We start from the raw sequence: 19781 nt of genomic DNA on the forward strand, positions 1-19781 counted from the left end.
AAATTGAGCACTTATGTTGTTGAAGTTAAAAGCAAGGGTAACTGATCCCAACTTAAATGTTGCCAATTCTGAATTTCTTTGCAAAGAGAATTAGAAAAGTGAAGTTTCCCAAGTGCTTTCCTCAGCTTTGGGTTCTTGCAGGCCGTCCCTGCTCACCTCTGATCCTGATTTGGCAGCATATCACTGAGGGGGCTTCTTTTCTAGGTAGAGCCCTCCATTTGCCTCTATTACAAGTACTTATCAATCAGCAAATGTGAACTCAGTACCTGCTGCTTACTGAGCACCAGGGAGAACACATTGGTTTGACCTTAATTCATGCTTTTAGGAAATCCACCCTTTATTTGTGAAGATAGATGGGTATTTATAGGAAAAACTGATAATTAGGAATACAAGGCAGCAAATTGTAAGGGCCCAGAGTGTTCTTATAAGGCATAGGTCTGTATAAGAACAACTCAAGGGCTTCCCTGGTGGCGCAGTGGTTGAGAGTCCACCTGCCGATGCAGGGGACACGGGTTCGTGCCCTGGTCCGGGAGGATCCCACATGCCGCAGAGCGGCTGGGCCCGAGAGCCATGGCCACTGGGCCTGCGCATCCGGAGCCTGTGCTTCGCAATGGGAGGGGCCCGCGTACAGCAAAAAAAAAAAAAAAAAAAAAAAGAACAACTCAACAATGCAGGATCACTTCTATTTTGGCATAGTCAGGAAGATTTATTTTTCAGCTTTATTGAGTTATAATTGGCATATAAAGGAAGGTTTAAGTGGGGAAACTGAGATATTTATTCTTTCTCCAGTACCCAGTATGGTGCCTGACACATAAATATTTGTGGAATAATAGATAGGTAAAGCTGGAGTAAGGGCATTCTAGGTGGGTAGACAGTCATATTCACCTAGATGAGGAAGTATAAGGCATATTCAGGAGAACAGGATAGTTTGCCAAAAATAAAGTCTCTTCTAGGAGATTGGTAAATGATAAGGTTGGAATGGTAATAGACCAGGTGTGGGGTAGGAGCAAGATTGTGTGTGGTCTTAAATTCACACCTGAAGTGAAAGGTATTACAGAGCCACTAAAGAGAAATGGCATTCATTATACATGGTATATTAAGTATAAGTATTTGTATAACAGTATAAGGATAGATCAGCAGGTAGAACTAGAAGCAGAAAAGGGAAAATGAGAGAGAGATTGTAAGGGAAGAAAAATAGAACTTGGTGCTTTTGTAGAATAAAGGAAAAGGAAACATTTGACTCTGAAGGTTTGATCCTAGATGACTAATAGAAATAGCAAAATCAAGAGGTAAATTGATTTTTTTTTAAATATAATAGAAGAAAAACAGGTGGTTTATCTTCTTGTTTTGTTTGTTTGTTTTTTGTTTTTTTTTTTTTTTGCATTACGCGGGCCTCTCACTGTTGTGGCCTCTCCCGTTGCGGAGCACAGGCTCCGGACGTGCAGGCCCAGCAGCCATGGCTCATGGGCCCAGCTGCTCCGCGGCATGTGGGATCTTCCCAGACCGGGGCACGAACCCGTGTCCCCTGCATTGGCAGGCGGACTCTCAACCACTGCGCCACCAGGGAAGCCCTTTTTTTTTGTTTGTTTTTTTTGTTTTTATCTTCTTTTTTTAAATTGAAGTATAGTTGATGTACAATATTATATAAGTTACAGGTATAAAGTATAGTGATTCACAATTTTTAAAGGTTATACTCCATTTATAGTTACAAAATATTGGCTATATTCTCATCCTTGTAGCTTATTTTATACATAATAGTTTGTACCTCTTAATTCCCTACCCCTATATTGCCCCTCCCTCTTCTCTCTCCCCCTGGTAAAACCACTGGTTTGTTCTCTATGTCAAACAGGTGGTTTCTTATAAAGTTAAATATACACTTACCATATGACACAGCAATTCCACCCACTCCTAGGTATTTACCAGAATAAATGAAAATATATGTCCACATAAAGACTTGTATATGAGTGCTCATAACAGATACAGATATTAGACAAAATAAGAGGTAAATTGATTTTTTATTTTGGAATAAAGATAGTGCATTTAATTTTAGATATTTTGAATAGGTTTTCAGAGAGGGACATCCTGAGAAAAATGTCCAGAACATAGACTCCACTGCTAGGAAGAGAGAGCAGTCAGGGCTGAAGATGTGAGGTTGGGTATAATATCTGCAGACAAGATTGTTACTGACTAGCCTTGGGAGCAGGACCTCTAGGGCTGGGAAAGTAATTCATGGACTTTCTATGTTTATATTGCAACAGAATATCAATTTTAAAAGTAAATAGATTGACTTTATTAATTAGTCCTGCACTATACAATATGGTGGCCCCTACCCACATATGGTTTTTGAGCACTTGAAACCTGGTTAGTCTGAATTCAGATGTGCTATAACATTTTGAAGATTTAATACAAGTAAAAGGTAAAGTATATCATTAATAATTTTTGTACTTAATTATTCAGTAAATGTTAAAATGATATTATTTTGGATATGTTGAATTACAGTATTTTATTAAAATTAATTTCCTTTTCACTTTTTTATCATGGCTACGAGAAAATTTTAAATTACATGTGTGGCCGACATTATACTTTCTTGGACAGTTACTAAGTTAAACCATTTTGACGATCATCACCAATTTGGACAGTTATAAGAGGCTGTGAGATAATTGTCAAACAGTTAAGCCTCCAGAGGAACTTCTGGTCCTAGGCAGGCTCCTCATTTGCCAGGTTTTTTGTTTTGTTTTTTGTCAGTAGACTCTAGTGATTTAGTTGTCTACATTTCTTTTTCCATTTGCTATCACTAGCTTTTTTGCCCAAGATTCCTGCCCACCCATTTAAGTTCTGTTTTGTCATAGGCTCTCAGGGAAGCAAGGGTCATCTGGTTCAGTGCCTCTCAAACACTGTGGGCTAGCTTAGGGCTGCTGCACAAGAATCCCTTGAGGTATGGCCCAGGAATTTGTAATTTGAAAAAGTTCTTTTAGTAATTCTGTTGAGCTACGAGGTTTAGGAATCCTTGATGCAGTCCAATGGTTTCAAACTTTAGTAGAATTTTTTTTCCAAGTGAAGGCTTAACATAGAATCCCAATATTTAAAAGGTAAAAACAAACTTACTCTGAGTGAAGTGAAGTGGTCATAGAAGCTTGGGGCATTGACAGCTCCACTTCCCTTTTCCTCTCCCACCCCTCCCTCCCTCTAGCAGCCTAGAGGACCTTTAGGGTTCAGCTGACCAGAGTTTGAAACACCTTGATCTGATCTCTACAGCCATCCTTCTCCATAGCATACCCCCAAAGAAGTTACCCTGCCTGTGCAGGATACCTCTAGTGAACTCTCTCCAAAGCAGATACATACTGTAATAATAAAAAAATAATAATTTTCTCCAAGGGAAGAGGAAAGCAGTTGCTTCACATCACCTTCCCATGTCCCCCACCCCAGTTCCCCCCATTTTTTTGCTTGAAGAGAAGTAAATTAAACTGAAAACCAGAAGACTGGTTTACTTTCTCCTTACTTCAAGTCCAAAGTTCTGTCTAAAAGTTCTCACTTCCTTCCTTATTTCCTCCTTTATATTTAAGAATAATGTCTCCTCATGCTGAATTTTGATTTTTAAGAAGTCTCTTAACAAGTACATGTCAGTTTTCTCTCAGAGATGTTGATCAGAATTGTGTACAGTTCATTTTTCCCTTTAGCCTCTAGTTTAGTTAATAAGAACTATTTACTCTATACATGAACCTCTTGTTAAAAATTTTTTGAGAAAAAATAAAAATACCATTTTTCTTCAGTTTCTATATCCTGAGTAATATTTGCCCTCCAGATTCTGGATATTACTAGTATTTACATCTGCCTATAGGCTCTTAATTCTTAATAGTTTAGTTAAGTGAATTTCACATAACATAAAATTAACCATTTTAGGTGAACAGTTCAGTGGCATTAATTACATTCACGATTTTGTGCAACCAGCATCGTTCCAAAACATTTCCATAACTCTAAAGTAAAATCCCTTATCCATTAGGCCTCTTACACTCATGCTACAGTTCCCAGCCCCTGGCAGCCACCAATCTGTGTTCGTCTCTAGAGAATTACCTCTTCTGCATATTTTGTATAAATGAGATTATACAATATGTGATCTTCTGTGTCTGGCTTCTTTCCCTTAGCATAAAGTCTTGGAGATCCATCCATATTGTAGCATGTATCGGTACTTGATTCATTTTTATGACAGAATAGTATTCCATTGTATGTATATACCACAGTTGGTTTATCCACTCATTCGCTGATGGACATTTAAGCTATTTCCACCTTTTGGCTCTTGTGAACAGAGCTGCTGTGAACATGTGTGTACATGTACTTGTTTGAGTCACCTAGGAATGGAACTGTGGGGTCATGTGGTAATTCTACATTTAACTTTTTGCAGAACCGCCAAACTTTTCCACAGTGACTAAATCATTTTGTATTCCACTTATAGTCTTTTAGTTATACTTAGTACATTTATCAATTTGGGGGGCACTGACATGAAACTATATTCAGAGTGCTTGTGAGACATGGCCCAGACATCTCTCTGTATTGAGCAAATTACACGGTTACTTGGAAGAATCATTCCTTATTCCACGCTGCTCCTGGTTTTCAGGGGACCCCCGAAATTTATAAGAAAGCAGTAAGCACTTGTATTATCATGTAACTACATCAGCTAGGCCAGCAGCTTTCAAGCTTTTTGGCATGACCCACAGTAAGGAGAACAGTTTACATCATGGAACAGTACCTGTACGTGTAACACATGCACATATATGAAACAGGAACAGAAGTTTCCTATGCAGTTTTACCATGTAAGACATGCACTCATAGTTTCCATTTGTTCTTTTCTGCTCCATTTTTGTTTTTTTCTCTTTTTAAATGTAGATGGACTAACTAAATTGATTTCATGACTCACTAAAAGTGTCATGACCTTTAGTTTAAAAACACTGAGCTAAGTGATTCTCTGTAGATCCAAGGCAAGACCTATATCCTGTAACATGACTTTCTATTACATAACCCATTTAAATAACTGACTGTTTCCAGCATCCCAATAGAGTTCAGGTATCAAGAATTCTTTCTTACTATATAGTCTGAATTTTCTTTATACAATAATTTGTCATGAGAGGCAATCTAGATGTTAAAAGGGGCAGTCTACATGTCTAACTTTAGGAAGTTACTTAATCTCTCTGTGCCTCAGTTTCCTCATCTCTAAAATGGGATAATAATAGTAATATTAACCTCATAGAGTTCTTGTAAGGGTTGAATTAGTATATATATATTATAATATAAATTGTATATACATGATAAATAAGCAACACATAAGAATTAGCTGTATTATTATTATTACCATTTCCTAACATGTACTTTAGTTACTTATGTGTCTGTTTTATCTTCATTATTAGATTGTATGACTCTTCAGAGAAGAACTTAGCTTATATCTGTTTCATTGCTATATTCTCTATATTATAGGCACCCAATAAGTTTGTTTGAATAAGTGAATCAATGTAGAGAAATAGGAGATCCAGTTCATGTCTACTTGAAATTTACAGCTAGACTGAGAGTTAATATCATAACTATAAAAAATAAAATTAAATAAAAAATAAATTTAAAAAATATCATAGCTAAACATGGGCTTCAGAACCCAAAAAATCTGAATTTAAGCCCTGACTCTACCCCTTTCCAGGGTTAGAATTTGAGGAATTTGAGCAAGTTTTTTTCATGAGGTGTTGTGAGTATTAAAGGAAATAAATATGTAAAACACTTAGTAGTAGTAAGCTCCCTAAAAGGCATCATTCTTGTTATTATTATAAGATGGAGAGTTGAGATATATACCAATGAATAAATAAACAGTATAGAGGACTATGCAGGGTCATACAGTGAAGACAGTGAAGACCATAGGAATAGTCTTCAGAATAGGAAGAGATTTTTGAGCTGGGGATGTAAGAAAGTCAATAAGATTTCATAAGGCAGGTAGGATTTAACCTGGGCTCTAAGGATGAGGAGGATTTAAATAGTGAAAACCCTTTTGTTCTAGACATGAGCAAAGATCTGCATTGTACACGAGGTATATTTCGTGTACAAAAGCAAGCAAATAGACCAGCCCACTTGGAAGAGAGGTTTCACATTTTGAAACTGGGTAAATGGTGTGACAAAAGAAGTATTTTAGGAGAATTAATCAGGCTCTGTTGTTAGGACACGTAGAGTTAACCATTATAGAACATGAAATGATATCTTTTTTCCTTAGCATTTTTGTTATATTGACATGTACCCATCACTGGGCTAGGTTCAGAGCAGTACTCAAGAGAGGAACAGCAGATGATCACTGCTCTAAAGGAGCTCTAGTCTGTTTCACTAATAAGCTTGAGTCCTCCGGGTAAAGAAGATGGAATGAATCTGAAAAACAAAGTATTCCTCCTCCAACAAAATGAATAAGAAGTAGTAAAAGCAAGCAAAAACTATGCCAACAGCAACTACAAGAGTTCATACTGTTCATACATAGACAATTAGTGACCAAGGAAAGAAACTATAGATTCATGTGTGGCTCAGAGTGGCTCCTAACCCTATCTTTATCCCTCAGAAGCAGTACTAGGGAAAGGTCAGCTGACAAATCATTACTAATACTCATTAGGCAGCCCTGGCAAATGTTGAGAAAGAGCCCTTGAAAATAAATGTTCTTACCTATCACAGAAAAATTTGAGGTCTTAGTAGAGCAGGGAAAATCATGGGGCTCACCATTTTCCAGAGTTCCATGCTGAATTGAAACTATCCAAAGCCCAAGGGAAACCCCCTTAGGAATAGGACACATCCTAACTAGATAAGTGAAACCTAGCATAGATAGGACTTAATAAATCTCAAAAAAAAAAAAAAAAAAAAGCAGACCCAGACTCTCATAGAATAAAGGCTGCCAACTACCCAGTGGAGTTCCCCCTTCTCCCCCACCTCTGACACCCTCAGATTACAGAAAAGTGCAGAGGATACATAATACCCAGCCTTCAAACTAAGCTTGCAGAGAAAGATAAACCTGAGTAAGGTTTGGTGGCAAGAGAATTTGTCTGCCAACAAACCAGAGAGGAAAGAAGGAAGGAGGGGAGAAAGAACATAGCATGCACTATGGATTAGTTTGCATTATCCAATATTTTATGTAAAGGGAATCACAATATATACTCTTTTTTTTCTGGCCTCTTTTACTAAGGATCATTATTTTTAGGTTTATGCATGTTGTTGCATATATCAATATTTTGCTTATTTTTATGACTGATAAAAGAATAAAATCAGAATATATAAAAAGCTCTCAAAATTCGATAACCCAATAAAAATGGGCAAAATATTGAACAGACACTTCACCTAAGAAGATACACTGATAACAAGCATATGAAAAGATGCTCAAACATCAGTAGTCATTAGGGAAGTGCAAATTAAAGTCACAGTGAAATACTACCAAACATTTATTAGAACAGCTAAAATTCAAAATACTGTACCAATACTGTTGGTGAAGATGTAGAGGAACTGGAATTTTCATACACTGCTGGTGGGAATATAAAATGGTGCAACCACTTTGGAAAACAGCTTGGCAGTTTCTTAAAAAATTAAACATACAACCTCTATATGATTCAGCCATTCCATTCCTAGATATTTATCCAAGAGAAAAGAAAGCATACAAAGACTTTTGCATGATTGTTCATAGCTTTATGTGTAATAGTCAAATTTGGCAACAACCCAAATGTCCATCAACAAGTAAATGGATAAACAAATTGTGGTATATCTATATAATGAACACTACTAATAAAAAAGGAATGAAACTATTGATACACACAACGACATGAATGAATTTCAAAATAATTATGCTGAGTGAAAGAAGCTAGAAATAAAGAGTATGTACTTTACTTTTACTGTACTGGAAAATGCAAACTAATCTATAGAGGCCGACAACAGATCAGTGGTTGTTAGTGAAGCAGGAGGCGGGTGTGGCGAGAAGGGGAGGGGTGGAAGGGAGGGATTACAAAGGTGCACCAGAAAACTTGAGAGTAATGGATATATTCATTAACTTGGTTGTGGTGACGTTTTCACGCATATTACATTTGTCAAAATGTATCAGATCATATACTTTAAATATGTGCGGTATGTCAGTTATACCTCAATAAAGCCATTAAAAAATATGGTTACATCCATACATCGGGAAACAATGTAGCAGTTAATAAAAATAAGAGAGATCCATGTGTATTGATATCAAGAGATGGCTATGGTATGTCATTAAACAGAAAGAGCAAGTTGCAGAAAAGTATCTCTAGTATGGCCTCATTTTTATTAAGGAATTTCTATACATGTGCTACAGTATATACATATCTTTGTTTTTATATACACAGAGAAATGTCTGGAAAGGTCCACATCATACTGATAACACTGTTTATCTCAGGGATGGACATGGGGATAAGAAGTAGAGTAGAGATGAAACTTCGTATTTTATAAGCATTAGTATTATTTGAATTTTGAGTTTTTTAAAAGAATGCCCCCCATGTACATATTCTCATCTTACTGTCTATCTGATAAAGTCTTTGTTCTTTAATAATCAATTACAACTCCTCGTCTTCCTAACAGTTTTGAGTTCTACCAAATCTTCTTCATTTTCGTGTCCCCAGTTCACAGCCCGGTGCCTAATAGTTATAGGTTGTCAATAAATGTCTAATGAGAGAAGTAAATATTGTTTTTTTTCCAGCAGCTGTGACCTCTATCTCTTGTATGCAGAAGTGGGAAGGCATTGGTTCTTTCTGTGTGTCTTTTGTATGTCATTCATTCCTAAGTAAGAAACTGAATTACTAATAAAAATAATCAACTGAAATATTTATTATGGCCAAAAAGGATAAGTGGAAAGCCAGGACTCAGAAATATAAATTAGTGTCAATAGTAGAAAAGATTTAATTGAAGTTACTTCAATTATTCTCTGATTTACCTATAACAACTATATTTTATCCGAGACCTTTTTTTTACCGATTAACATCTCTGTGAAGTCGTGGCATTTCTTAAAATTGATGGCATCTTACAATTGTAATTGGAAGTGTTTTTTTCTTTCTTACAGAAAGAAGAAAGGTACAGAAAATAATGGTATCCTAGATTTGATGAAATAGGATAATTATAATTTCAAAGTACATAGTCTTAATTGTACACTGTTTTGAGAACTATTACATTTATTTTACTAATACAAAAACTAAGAGACATAGAAAATATAAATTACTTTCCACTGCCATACATCAAGATTAACATTTGAATATTTGTTATATTGTTAGAAAAGCATGAAAACCTTTTGTTATATGGATAAATTGGCAACAGACATAAAAGATTGACCCAGAAGGAAGTACATGTGAACGTATGGGAAAATATACAACAGTAAAAGAAATACAAATCAAAACAATTTGGTACCTTTTTAGAGCTACTAAAATAACACCAAAAAAGAAAGAAAAAGAGAGAGAGAAATTTAAGATAACACCGTATCCTGGTAGCAGTGTAAGTTAATACAATCTGGTTATATTTCTGTTTATTTTTTGTCTCATCTGTTCTTTTATTTTTCTCTACTGGCTTTTTGGCTATACATCTTTTGATTATTTTTTGTATGTTATTTTAGAGCAATAGTTTCAAACATTTTGGTCTTAGAACCCCTGTACACTGTTAAATCATTGAGGACCCCAAAGACCTTTTATTTATGTGGATTATATCTATTGATATGTTCAATATTAGAGATTGAAACTGAACAGTAAAATATTAATTAATTTTAAAACAATAATAAACATTACATGTTAACATAAATTCATATTTTCATGAAAATATCTATTTGCTCCCCAAAAATATAGTGCAAGGAGTGCATTGTTTTAAATGTTTGTAAGTCTCTCTAATGTCTGGCTTAATGGAAAAAGCTGGATTCTCACATGTGCTTCTTCATTTAATCTTTTGTGTAATGTTGTTTAGGTTGAATTATATGAAGGAAACTTGGCCTCACACAGATATGTACTTGTAAAAGAGAGGAGTGTTATAATAGCATCTTAAGATAATTTTAGATATTTTTCTTTTTTTTTTTAGTTGTGCCCCACATCTTGTGGGATCTTAGTTCCCTGACCTGGGATTGAACCCTGGCCCTCGGCAGTGAAAGCGCAGGAGTCCTAACCACTGGACCACCTGGGAATTCCCCATATTTTTCTTTCCTTTTTAAAAAATATTTATTTCTTTATTTTTGGCTGTGTTGGGTCTTCGTTGCTGCACGCAGGCTTTCTCTAATTGCGGCAAGCAGGGGCTATTCTTCATTGTGGTGCATGGGGGTCTAATTGTGGTGGCTTCTCTTGTTGCAGAGCACGGGCTCTAGGTGCGCGGGCTTGCTTCACTAGTTGTGGCTCACAGGCTCTAGAGCGCAGTCTAAGTAGTTGTGGCACATGGACTTAGTTGCTCCGCAGCATGTGGGATCTTCCCGGACCAGGGCCCGAACCTGTGTCCCCTGCACTGGCAGGTGGATTCTTAACCACTGTGCCACCAGGGAAGCCCCCCCATATTTTTCTTGATACTACATTAAATCTCAGCAGCAGCAGTTTCTTAGTTGCAATATGGAATATGAAACCATATCAATGAACTTTTGGTATTGTGCTATATTATAATCCATTGTTACACCTTATACTTTTTTTTAAAATAAATTTATTTATTTTATTTATTTATTTTTGGCTGCGTTGGGTCTTTGTTGCTGTGCCCCGTTTTTCTCTAGTTGCGGTGAGTAGGGGCTACTCTTCATTGCGTTGTGCGGGCTTCTCATTGCGGTGGCTTCTCTTGTTGCGGAGCACAGGCTCTAGGCGCGCAGGCTGCAGTAGTTGTGGCTCATGGGCTCTAGAGCGCAGGCTCAGTAGTTGTGGTGTACAGACTTAGTTGCTCCGTGGCATGTGGGATCTTCCCAGACCAGGGCTCAAACCCGTGCCCCCTGAATTGACAGGCAGATTCTTAACCACTGCGCCACCAGGGAAGCCCACACCTTATATTTTGAATTTTTTTTTTACCTATGCATCATTTTATGACATCATGTATGGATAATTTGGAAAGTTTAGTTCCCTGTTTTATGTAGATTCAGATGACACATTTCATTATACAATATTCAAAAATCACATTTGTTAATACACCATTATTCCCATCAGGAAAAATCTCTTAAGTATTGGGAGCTATCAAACTCGTGGTGGAAACAACCTTTCCAAAATCCTAATTTTTGCTTGAAAGCACAAAATTTATCTTTGACAGCAAATACTTTTTCTTTTCTTAAAGTGATAGGCTGATTTTGTTTACTTTTAAGATGCCGAATACTCAAGTCTGAATAGCTATAGTTTGTCTACAGTTGCTCTTTCAAGTAAAAATAGCATTCCATGAGAAAAGCATGTAATTTAGTTCACAATGCAAACAATCATACAAGTACTTTTCTACAAGTCATTCATCAGACTTCAGTGTGCAGCTTTTTGCATGCCTCCCATTTTGTCACATAAAATATTAAAAATATATTTACCGAAGGGTAATATATTATCCTCCTCCTTCACATGCTAAAAGTTTTGATTATCTGGTGGACATTATGGATGATATCTTATGTGGAATTTGGATTATGTTGTCTTCCTTTAAAGGTGTTGAGGTTTTTTTCCTGGCAAGTGGTTAAATTATTGCCAAATCTTCTTGGTCAAGTCAGATTTAATTTTAGGTTCTGTTCAGGTGAAATTATTTTGATATTTTTCTGAATCTAGCGTGATTCTTATTCCTATAGCGTGGCATTTCTGGGGTCTTAACTGAATGCCTGAAGTGTTCAGAGAGGTCTCTCCACTCTGGCTTAGCCAGAACTCCAGTATCTCCAAGCACTGCACTGCACTGCCTATGCAGACTTCAGGGACCCTCCCCTTTGTCCAACCCCCTCTTGTTCAGTATTCTGCTGCACAAAGTCTCACCATCTCAGCAGCTCTGAACCTTGATTTCTGCCTTCTCAACTCACAAAACTACCACTCAGTGAGTCAGCCAGGCTCTGCTTGGGCTCTACCTCTGCACCACAGTCTAGAACATGTCCCAGACAGAAAGCCCAGGGTAAATGTGGGAGTTAACCTTTTGTGTTTCTCTTCTTTTAGGGATCACAGTCCTGTGCTGTCTGAAGTGTAGTCCAGTGCCTAAAAGCAATTGCTTTATATACTATTTTATCCAGTTTTATTATTGTTTATAGCAGAAGGATAAGCCTATTTCTAGGTACTCTGTCATGGCGCAAATCACAAATCCTATACAGCAGTTTTACGCCATAATTATGAATATTTTGTAGCTATGTAGAAGAGTGTGTGTGTGTGTGTGTGTGTGTGTGTGTGTGTATCCACAAATACAGGAAGGGAACTTGAAAAAATAAGAAATGTTAATTGATTAGGATATTTAAATGAAAGGTAAGACTTTTTCCTCTTTAAATTTTTCTATTAATATAATTGTAACTATGTAATAAAATGACTTTGTTATGGAATTAAAGATTACTGAAATAGTTTTAAGGTGAAACTAATAAACTTTATTTCTTCCTTTTACCTAACAATATTTTATTTTTAATTCACTAGGCACCTGATACATTTGTTAAATTTGTCTTTAAATTTTCTTCTGTAATGACACTTTTTCATACACAGTAAATGACCAAGACAGAAAAACATTTTATCTGCGTAGCTTACACTGGGTACTTTGGTTTATATCTGATTGTTAAAAATTATAATAGGAAGTGACACCACATTCAGCAGTTTTCTATAAGTAGGAACCTCAGAAACATTAGTACCCAAGCTAAATGATTGGGGAGAGAGTGTGTGTGTTTTAACTTTTCAAAACCAAACCAAATGCATGATTATTTAGACTGTTATTGCCATCAACTTAAAGCTAAAGCAAGGAATCATCATTCAATTGCACTATACATATAGAAGGAATATGAAATCACACACACACGCACACATATGAACTGAAGTCATAGGACTCATGGCCACTCCAAAATTACGAATTAATTCTACTAGCCTTGGTGTGAAAATTTCTTTTTTTTTTTTTAACATCTTTATTGGAGTATAATTGCTTTACAATGGTGTGTTAGTTTCTGCTTTATAACAAAGTGAATCAGTTATACATATACATATGTTCCCATATCTCTTCCCTCTTGCGTCTCCCTCCCTCCCACCCTCCCTATCCCACCCCTTTAGGTGGTCACAGAGCACCGAGTTGATCTCCCTGTGCTATGCGGCTGCTTCCCGCTAGCTATCTATTTTATGTTTGGTAGTGTATATATGTCCATGCCACTCTCTCACTTTGTCACAGCTTACCCTTCCCCCTCCCCATATCCTCAAGTCCATTCTCTAGTAGGTCTGTGTCTTTATTACCGTCTTGCCCCTAGGTTCTTCATGACCTTTTTTTTTTTTTCTTAGATTCCATATATATGTGTTAGCATATGGTATTTGTTTTTCTCTTTCTGACTTACTTCACTCTGTATGACAGACTCTAGGTCCATCCACCTCACTACAAATAACTCAATTTTGTTTCTTTTTATGGCTGAGTAATATTCCATTGTATATATGTGCCACATCTTCTTTATCCATTCATCTGTCGATGGACACTTAGGTTGCTTCCATGTCGTGGCTATTGTAAATAGAGCTGCAATGAACATTGTGGTACATGACTCTTTTTGAATTATGGTTTTCTCAGGGTATATGCCCAGTAGTGGGATTGCTGTGTCGTATGGTAGTTCTATTTTTAGTTTTTTAAGGAAGCTCCATACGGTTCTCCATAGTGGCTGTATCAGTTTACATTCCCACCAACAATGCAAGAGGATTCCCTTTCCTCCACACCCTCTCCAGCATTTATTGTTTCTAGATTTTTTGATGATGGCCATTCTGACTGGTGTGAGATGATATCTCATTGTAGTTTTGATTTGCATTTCTCTAATGATTAATGATGTTGAGCATTCTTTCATGTGTTTGTTGGCAATCTGTGTATCTTCTTTGGAGAAATGTCTATTTAGGTCTTCTGCCCATTTTTGGATTCGGTTGTTTGTTTTTTTGATATTGAGCTGCATGAGCTGCTTGTAAATTTTGGAGATTAATCCTTTGTCATTTGCTTCATTTGCAAATATTTTCCCCCATTCTGAGGGTTGTCTTTTGGTCTCGTTTATGGTTTCCTTTGCTGTGCAAAAGCTTTTAAGTTTCATTAGGTCCCATTTGTTTATTTTTGTTTTTATTTCCATTTCTCTAGGAGGTGGGTCAAAAAGGATCTTGCTGTGATTTATGTCATAGAGTGTTCTTCCTATGTTTTCCTTTAAGAGTTTGATAGTGTCTGGCCTTACATTTAGGTCTTTAATCCATTTTGAGTTTATTTTTGTGTATGGTGTTAGAGAGTGTTCTAATTTCATACTTTTACATGTACCTGTCCAGTTTTACCAGCACCACTTATTGAAGAGGCTGTCTTTTCTCCAGTGTATATTCTTGCCTCCTTTATCAAAGATAAGGTGACCATATGTGCGTGGGTTTATCTCTGTACTTTCTATCCTGTTCCATTGATCTATATTTCTGTTTTTATGCTTGTACCATACTGTCTTGATTACTGTAGCTTTGTAGTATACTAAAAATCCTATCTTTTATTTTTAAGATTTCTTTTTCTCAAATTCAAGTTTTCAGGAAAAATATTCAGCATATTTTATATTTTCTTCTCAATTCTCTTTTTTTTTTTTTTTTTTCCTGTGGTACGCGGGCCTCTCACTGTTGTGGCCTCTCCTGTTGCAGAGCACAGGCTCCAGACGCGCAGGCTCAGTGGCCATGGCTCCACAGCATGTGGGATCTTCCCGGACCGGGGCACGAACCTGTGTCCCCTGCATCGGCAGGTGGACTCTCAACCACTGCACCACCAGGGAAGCCCTCAATTCTCTTTTTTTAAGAAAACATATATTCTTTTTTATTACAAAGATTGCTGGGTTTTCCCCCAAGAAGGATAGCATAAAGTTTTAATGACCATTGTTATACGTCTTAAACATGCAGTATAGTTTTTTTATAAATATGTTTTTTGAAAGGATTATCTCTAGTTGAAGCAGCTTTACAATATTAAGGAAATTTTAAGGCAGTTACTCTTTATTCCACTATTCTACTATAATTGTTTTTATTTCACCCAGTGTGTATATTATTTTATATAGTTGTGATTATAATACATATAGAGTTTGGGGATCTGTTGTTTTAACCTCATGCTTTTTCATATATACTTTTCCATGTTGTTGCATAAACTTCATATCTGTCATTTTAAATGTCTGTATAATATTCCTTTGAGTTACCATACTTTTTCTATTATCCTATGAGTGAGGTTGTTTCCAGTTTTATGCTATTATATTTGTTACTCCAGTAAATACTGTTGTACAGATATTTCTCTGTACAGAACTTCTCTGGGGTTTTTTTAGTGGCTTCGTTACAATAAATTCCCAGAGTATAATTTGCAAGTCAAACAGTATGAACCATTTTCTTCCTTCAGTAGTGGTGGTGGTGGTGGTGGTGGTGGTGGTGGTTGTGGTGGTTGTTAAAATACCTGATTATTTTCAGTTTGTTTGTTAGTTGTCTCTATACTTAAATTCTATTGTAATTGTATTTGTTACTTATAAACCTTAATGATTCTTATTGCTGTCTGTTGGGTTTGGATATACATGAATCAGACTCTTCTAATATAAGAACCTCCATAAAGCAGCTGGTCTGGAGGAAGTCCCCATAAATACAGTAGAAACATTTTATAGGTTTCTATGGGGATTCTGTAGCTATATAGTGGAAAATCTGTTCTCTTGGGGCTAAGGGTATAATATCCCCCTCACCTAGGAGTTAAGAAAATGAAGCAACGTAAAAAACAGTATAAGGAAGTTAGAGCAATTTAAGAAATAGCTAAATCTATTAAATACTCAGGAAGAAGCAAGTTAAACTAACAGTTTAAAACAAATGCGTACGGGTGAAAACCACATACGCTCTCATCTCAGAGCTTGATTTTTTTTACAGGGAAACGGACTGTTCTATTTTCCTTATTATATTTTTTAGAAATTCATAGATGAGAAACTTGTCCCCAGCCTTAGCAATACTATTTTTTCAATAAGTGATTTATTGCCTTTAACGTCATAACTGTCATATAATAATATTCTCTATATATTTATAGGTACAGAATATAAAATGTACCAGCTCCAAGTTATATATGCGATTGCTCACATATATTAAAATAAGTCAAAGCAAAAATTTGTTCTGATCTCATTCATTAAAGCAAGTGATAAAGCTGTTTAGTGATTATTTGGGTTGTAAATGATTGGGTTTTATTTGAAATAACAGTGGTTAAATTTTCATCTGTGAAACTCTGATTTTTACATTATCATATACTTTTCCTGGGAACTTCAGTATACCAGTTTTGATCCTTCTTAAATGTAATTTCTCACCTTTCAGTGGTGTATTTATAGCCAGGTCACTGGAATATACCCTCTCATATCTGATTGCATAAACATGACTTAAAATAGTACTGAGCTTATCATCATTCCACCCAAAGCAACTCCTTATTCTGTCACTGTTGCCCCCACTTTCATCAGTACTCAGTTTTAATACCTTGGAATCATTCCTGACTCTCATTCTTCTCCCTTCAATATCTAGTTAATCTCCAGATCATAACTATAGTTTTCTTTCATAGTGTCTCCCCCTCTACTCTGCCTTTCTGTTTCCCATTGCCACCACCTTAGTGCTGGACCTCATTACTCCTAGACTACTGCAACAGACTTGAATTTGGGGTATGTGATTTCTTTATTGTTAAGAAAAACGGTTTATTCCAGGAAACTACATCACCTACTTACAGTTTTACCTATTGCAAAAAAAGAAACATAGACTTTGTAAGAACAAAACAAAACAAAAAAATCACCTTTTTTCTATAAAGATGTTGCTTCTATTCCAAGAAAGATATTTTGGTGGCAGGAAATAATATTCTCTCATATGGAGTAAATTCTGAAACTGAAAATACTTATAGAAAGTGCCAGGCCTTAGAAAGATGACCTTCTTATATGCTATATCAAGTAGTCTATCATTTAAACATAAATGAATCCATATACAGAAATTAAGGCAGCTAATAAGAATAGTGCAAAAGGAGTATGAAAAAACTATTAAAGAATTCCCTGTTCATAAATTAACAGAAAAGCAAATAAATTTAGCCTTAGAATGAAACACAGCAAACCATACCAGCGCCCAGTTAAACATGCGCCATGGTGCTCCTGGGACACCACTTCAGCAGTTATCTCCAGAAGGTGGCTGGGGCTTGCAACACACCCAGAGTTAGAAGAACCGGAGGCGCTCCAGGGTTGCACCGGCGCTGTCACAAGGAACATCTGACACAATGTATTCATTTGCCTTGGAATTTGTTTGTGTCATTTGCCTTTGACTAACCTAGAATGAAAGAGGTATCCCTTGTCACTCTTTTTCTGCCTTCTTCAATTATAAAGCATGTTTTATAATCTTCATTTTTTGAAAGGGATCACATGCAGTGGTCAAAAGAAGAAGAAGAAGCAGCCAGAAAAAAAGTAGAAGAAAACTCAGCTGTGCGAGTCCTTCTGGAAGAGCAAGGTAAAGCAACTACGTGTTGTGTCTCCTGGAGCCTGGCTTTCCTGTGTGCCCTTCCACTGATTCAGTTCACACCTCAGTCTCTTTTCCTCCTAATTGTGCCACTACTTTAGAGAGTTCTTAGCTTCTACCTTTGCTAATCTACTTGTTCCTTTGGGAGAATTCCCAGTTATTCCAGTGTAGCGGAACCAAAGTTAAAGAAATAAATTATGTATTCACCCTATAAGTATAATCTCTTTCTATAGTCATATTATTGCTTTCTCTGGGAGATACATAAGGGTGTCATTTCAAACAGGATATGAGAACATAATTTAAATTTTTTCCTTTAGTTATGCATCTTTTAGTATGCTGTTGTGCACTTGACCTGCTAGGAATATTCAACAGATTCAAAAACTTTGAGCGAAGAAGGTAGAGTCATATCAAAATGTTTCTGGTCTTTTATTGAACATAAAGTTTCAGTAAGGATTTGAGGTACTTTTCTTGGAGGCCTTTGATATTTAGAGTTTAATTTAGGTAACGCCTTGCCAACCTTAAAAATGGCTTCTAAAGTATTGGCCTATGCTACAATCACAAAACCAGAAAATAACAAGTGTGGGTGAAGATGCATAGAAATGAAGCCCTTATATGCCCTGTTAGAGTAATTATAAAATGGTACAACCTCTACTGAAAACAGTATGGAAGTTCCTCCAAAAATTAAAAATGGAACTACCATATCATCTAGCAGTCCCACCTCTGGATATATAGCCAGAAGAATTGAAAGGGTCTTGAAGAAATATTTTCACACCCATTTTCATAGCAACACAATTCACCATAGCAAAAGGTAGAAGCAACCCAAATGTCCAACAGATAAATTGATAAACAAAATGTGGTCTCTTCATATGGAATATTATTCAGCCATAAAAAGAAATGGAATCCCTGTCACATGCTATCATCTGGATGAACCTTGAGGACATTATGTTAAATGAAATAAGCCAGTCACAAAAAGACAAATACTATATGATTCCACTTATATGAGGTACCTAAAGTAGTCAGATTCATAGAAACAGAAATTAGAATGGTGGTTAGCAAGGGCTTAGGGGAGGGGGTGAAACACAGAGTTGTTGTTTAATGGGTATAGGGTTCCAGATTTGCAGGATGAAAAAGTTCTGGACATCTGTTTCACAACAATGTAAATATACTTAACACTACCGGGCTCTTCACTTAAAAATGGTTAAGATGGTAAATGTTACGTGTTTTTTACCACAAATTTTTGTTTAAAAAGCACACTAAAAAAAATTTGGCCTCTGTCCTTCTCAGTGCATAGCTGGGAACCGACAGGCAGTTGGCCCAACACTTACACTCTCTAGAGAGAATTTTCCTACCTTTTTTTTCTTAAATGATTTCTCCTTTAAAACAGGTTGATTTTTTTTCTTTAAAAAAAACAAAAACAGCTTATTGAAGTACCAGATACCCATAGAAATTAACACAATTCATAAATTTTCATAAAGTTTTCATAAAACTCAGTGAATTTTCCCAACACCCACTTTAAGAAACAGAATATTACCAGTAACCCAGAAACTTCCTCATGCCCTGTCCCAATTACTTTCCCAAACCCCTAAGACTCTACAAACAGCAACCACTATTCTGGCTTCTAATACCATAGGTTAGTTTTGCCAGAACAACTTGGTTCTGGTCATCATCATTTCTCAATCACTCATGTAGCACTGTCAGTGTACCTGTTAGATAGAATGAGAGGCAGTAAACTATGGCCAGGGGCCAAATCCAGCCCACTGTCTATTTTTATAAAGAAAGATTTATTGGAACTCATTTGTTAACATTGTCCATGGCTGCTTTTGAGCTACATCTACAGAGTTGAGTAGTTGCAACAGGGACCTTATGTAGTCCACACAGACTACGTACCGTCTGGCCGTTTACAGAAGAAGTTTGCCAACCCCTGAGATAGAATTTTGTTTCCGGATTGATCAGCTGTCCTGAAACTCCCCAGAGAAAGATGTTTGCATTCCTCTGTGCAAGCCAAGCGTAGTGAAAAGCACTAATCCCACTGGTAGTTAGCTATTGTTGTGACTTTAGTCTACACTTGAGGCTAAAGTTTGAAGCAAAGGTAGCTGTTGAAACTTAAGCTAATGCGACAGCCCTCATGAGCTGCCCTTTGCCAGTGAAGGGGGCAGTGTGGCCCTGTCTTAT

At 36.4% G+C, this 19781-nt stretch overlaps 1 protein-coding gene across 9 annotated transcripts in view; it reads left to right on the top strand.

The window, feature by feature from the left end:
* The window catches only part of METTL8 (methyltransferase 8, tRNA N3-cytidine), a 132786-nt gene that overhangs the window by 35733 nt on the left and 77272 nt on the right, over nucleotides 1-19781 (top strand). For 8 of the 9 annotated variants that reach the window (XR_010944391.1, XR_010944392.1, XM_067741552.1 and 5 more), the window contains one exon: nucleotides 17509-17600. Coding sequence is in view for 7 of the 9 variants with exons in the window: in XM_067741552.1 (XP_067597653.1) it covers nucleotides 17509-17600 (92 nt within the window). In the remaining 2 variants the exon portion in view is untranslated. Of the gene's footprint in view, nucleotides 1-14746; nucleotides 16778-17508; nucleotides 17601-19781 lie in introns of those variants that run through there. The other variant, XM_067741555.1, reaches the window with a different exon arrangement.

This window comes from Pseudorca crassidens, chromosome 6 (genome assembly GCF_039906515.1).
Source record: "Pseudorca crassidens isolate mPseCra1 chromosome 6, mPseCra1.hap1, whole genome shotgun sequence".
Lineage (NCBI taxonomy): Eukaryota > Metazoa > Chordata > Mammalia > Artiodactyla > Delphinidae > Pseudorca > Pseudorca crassidens.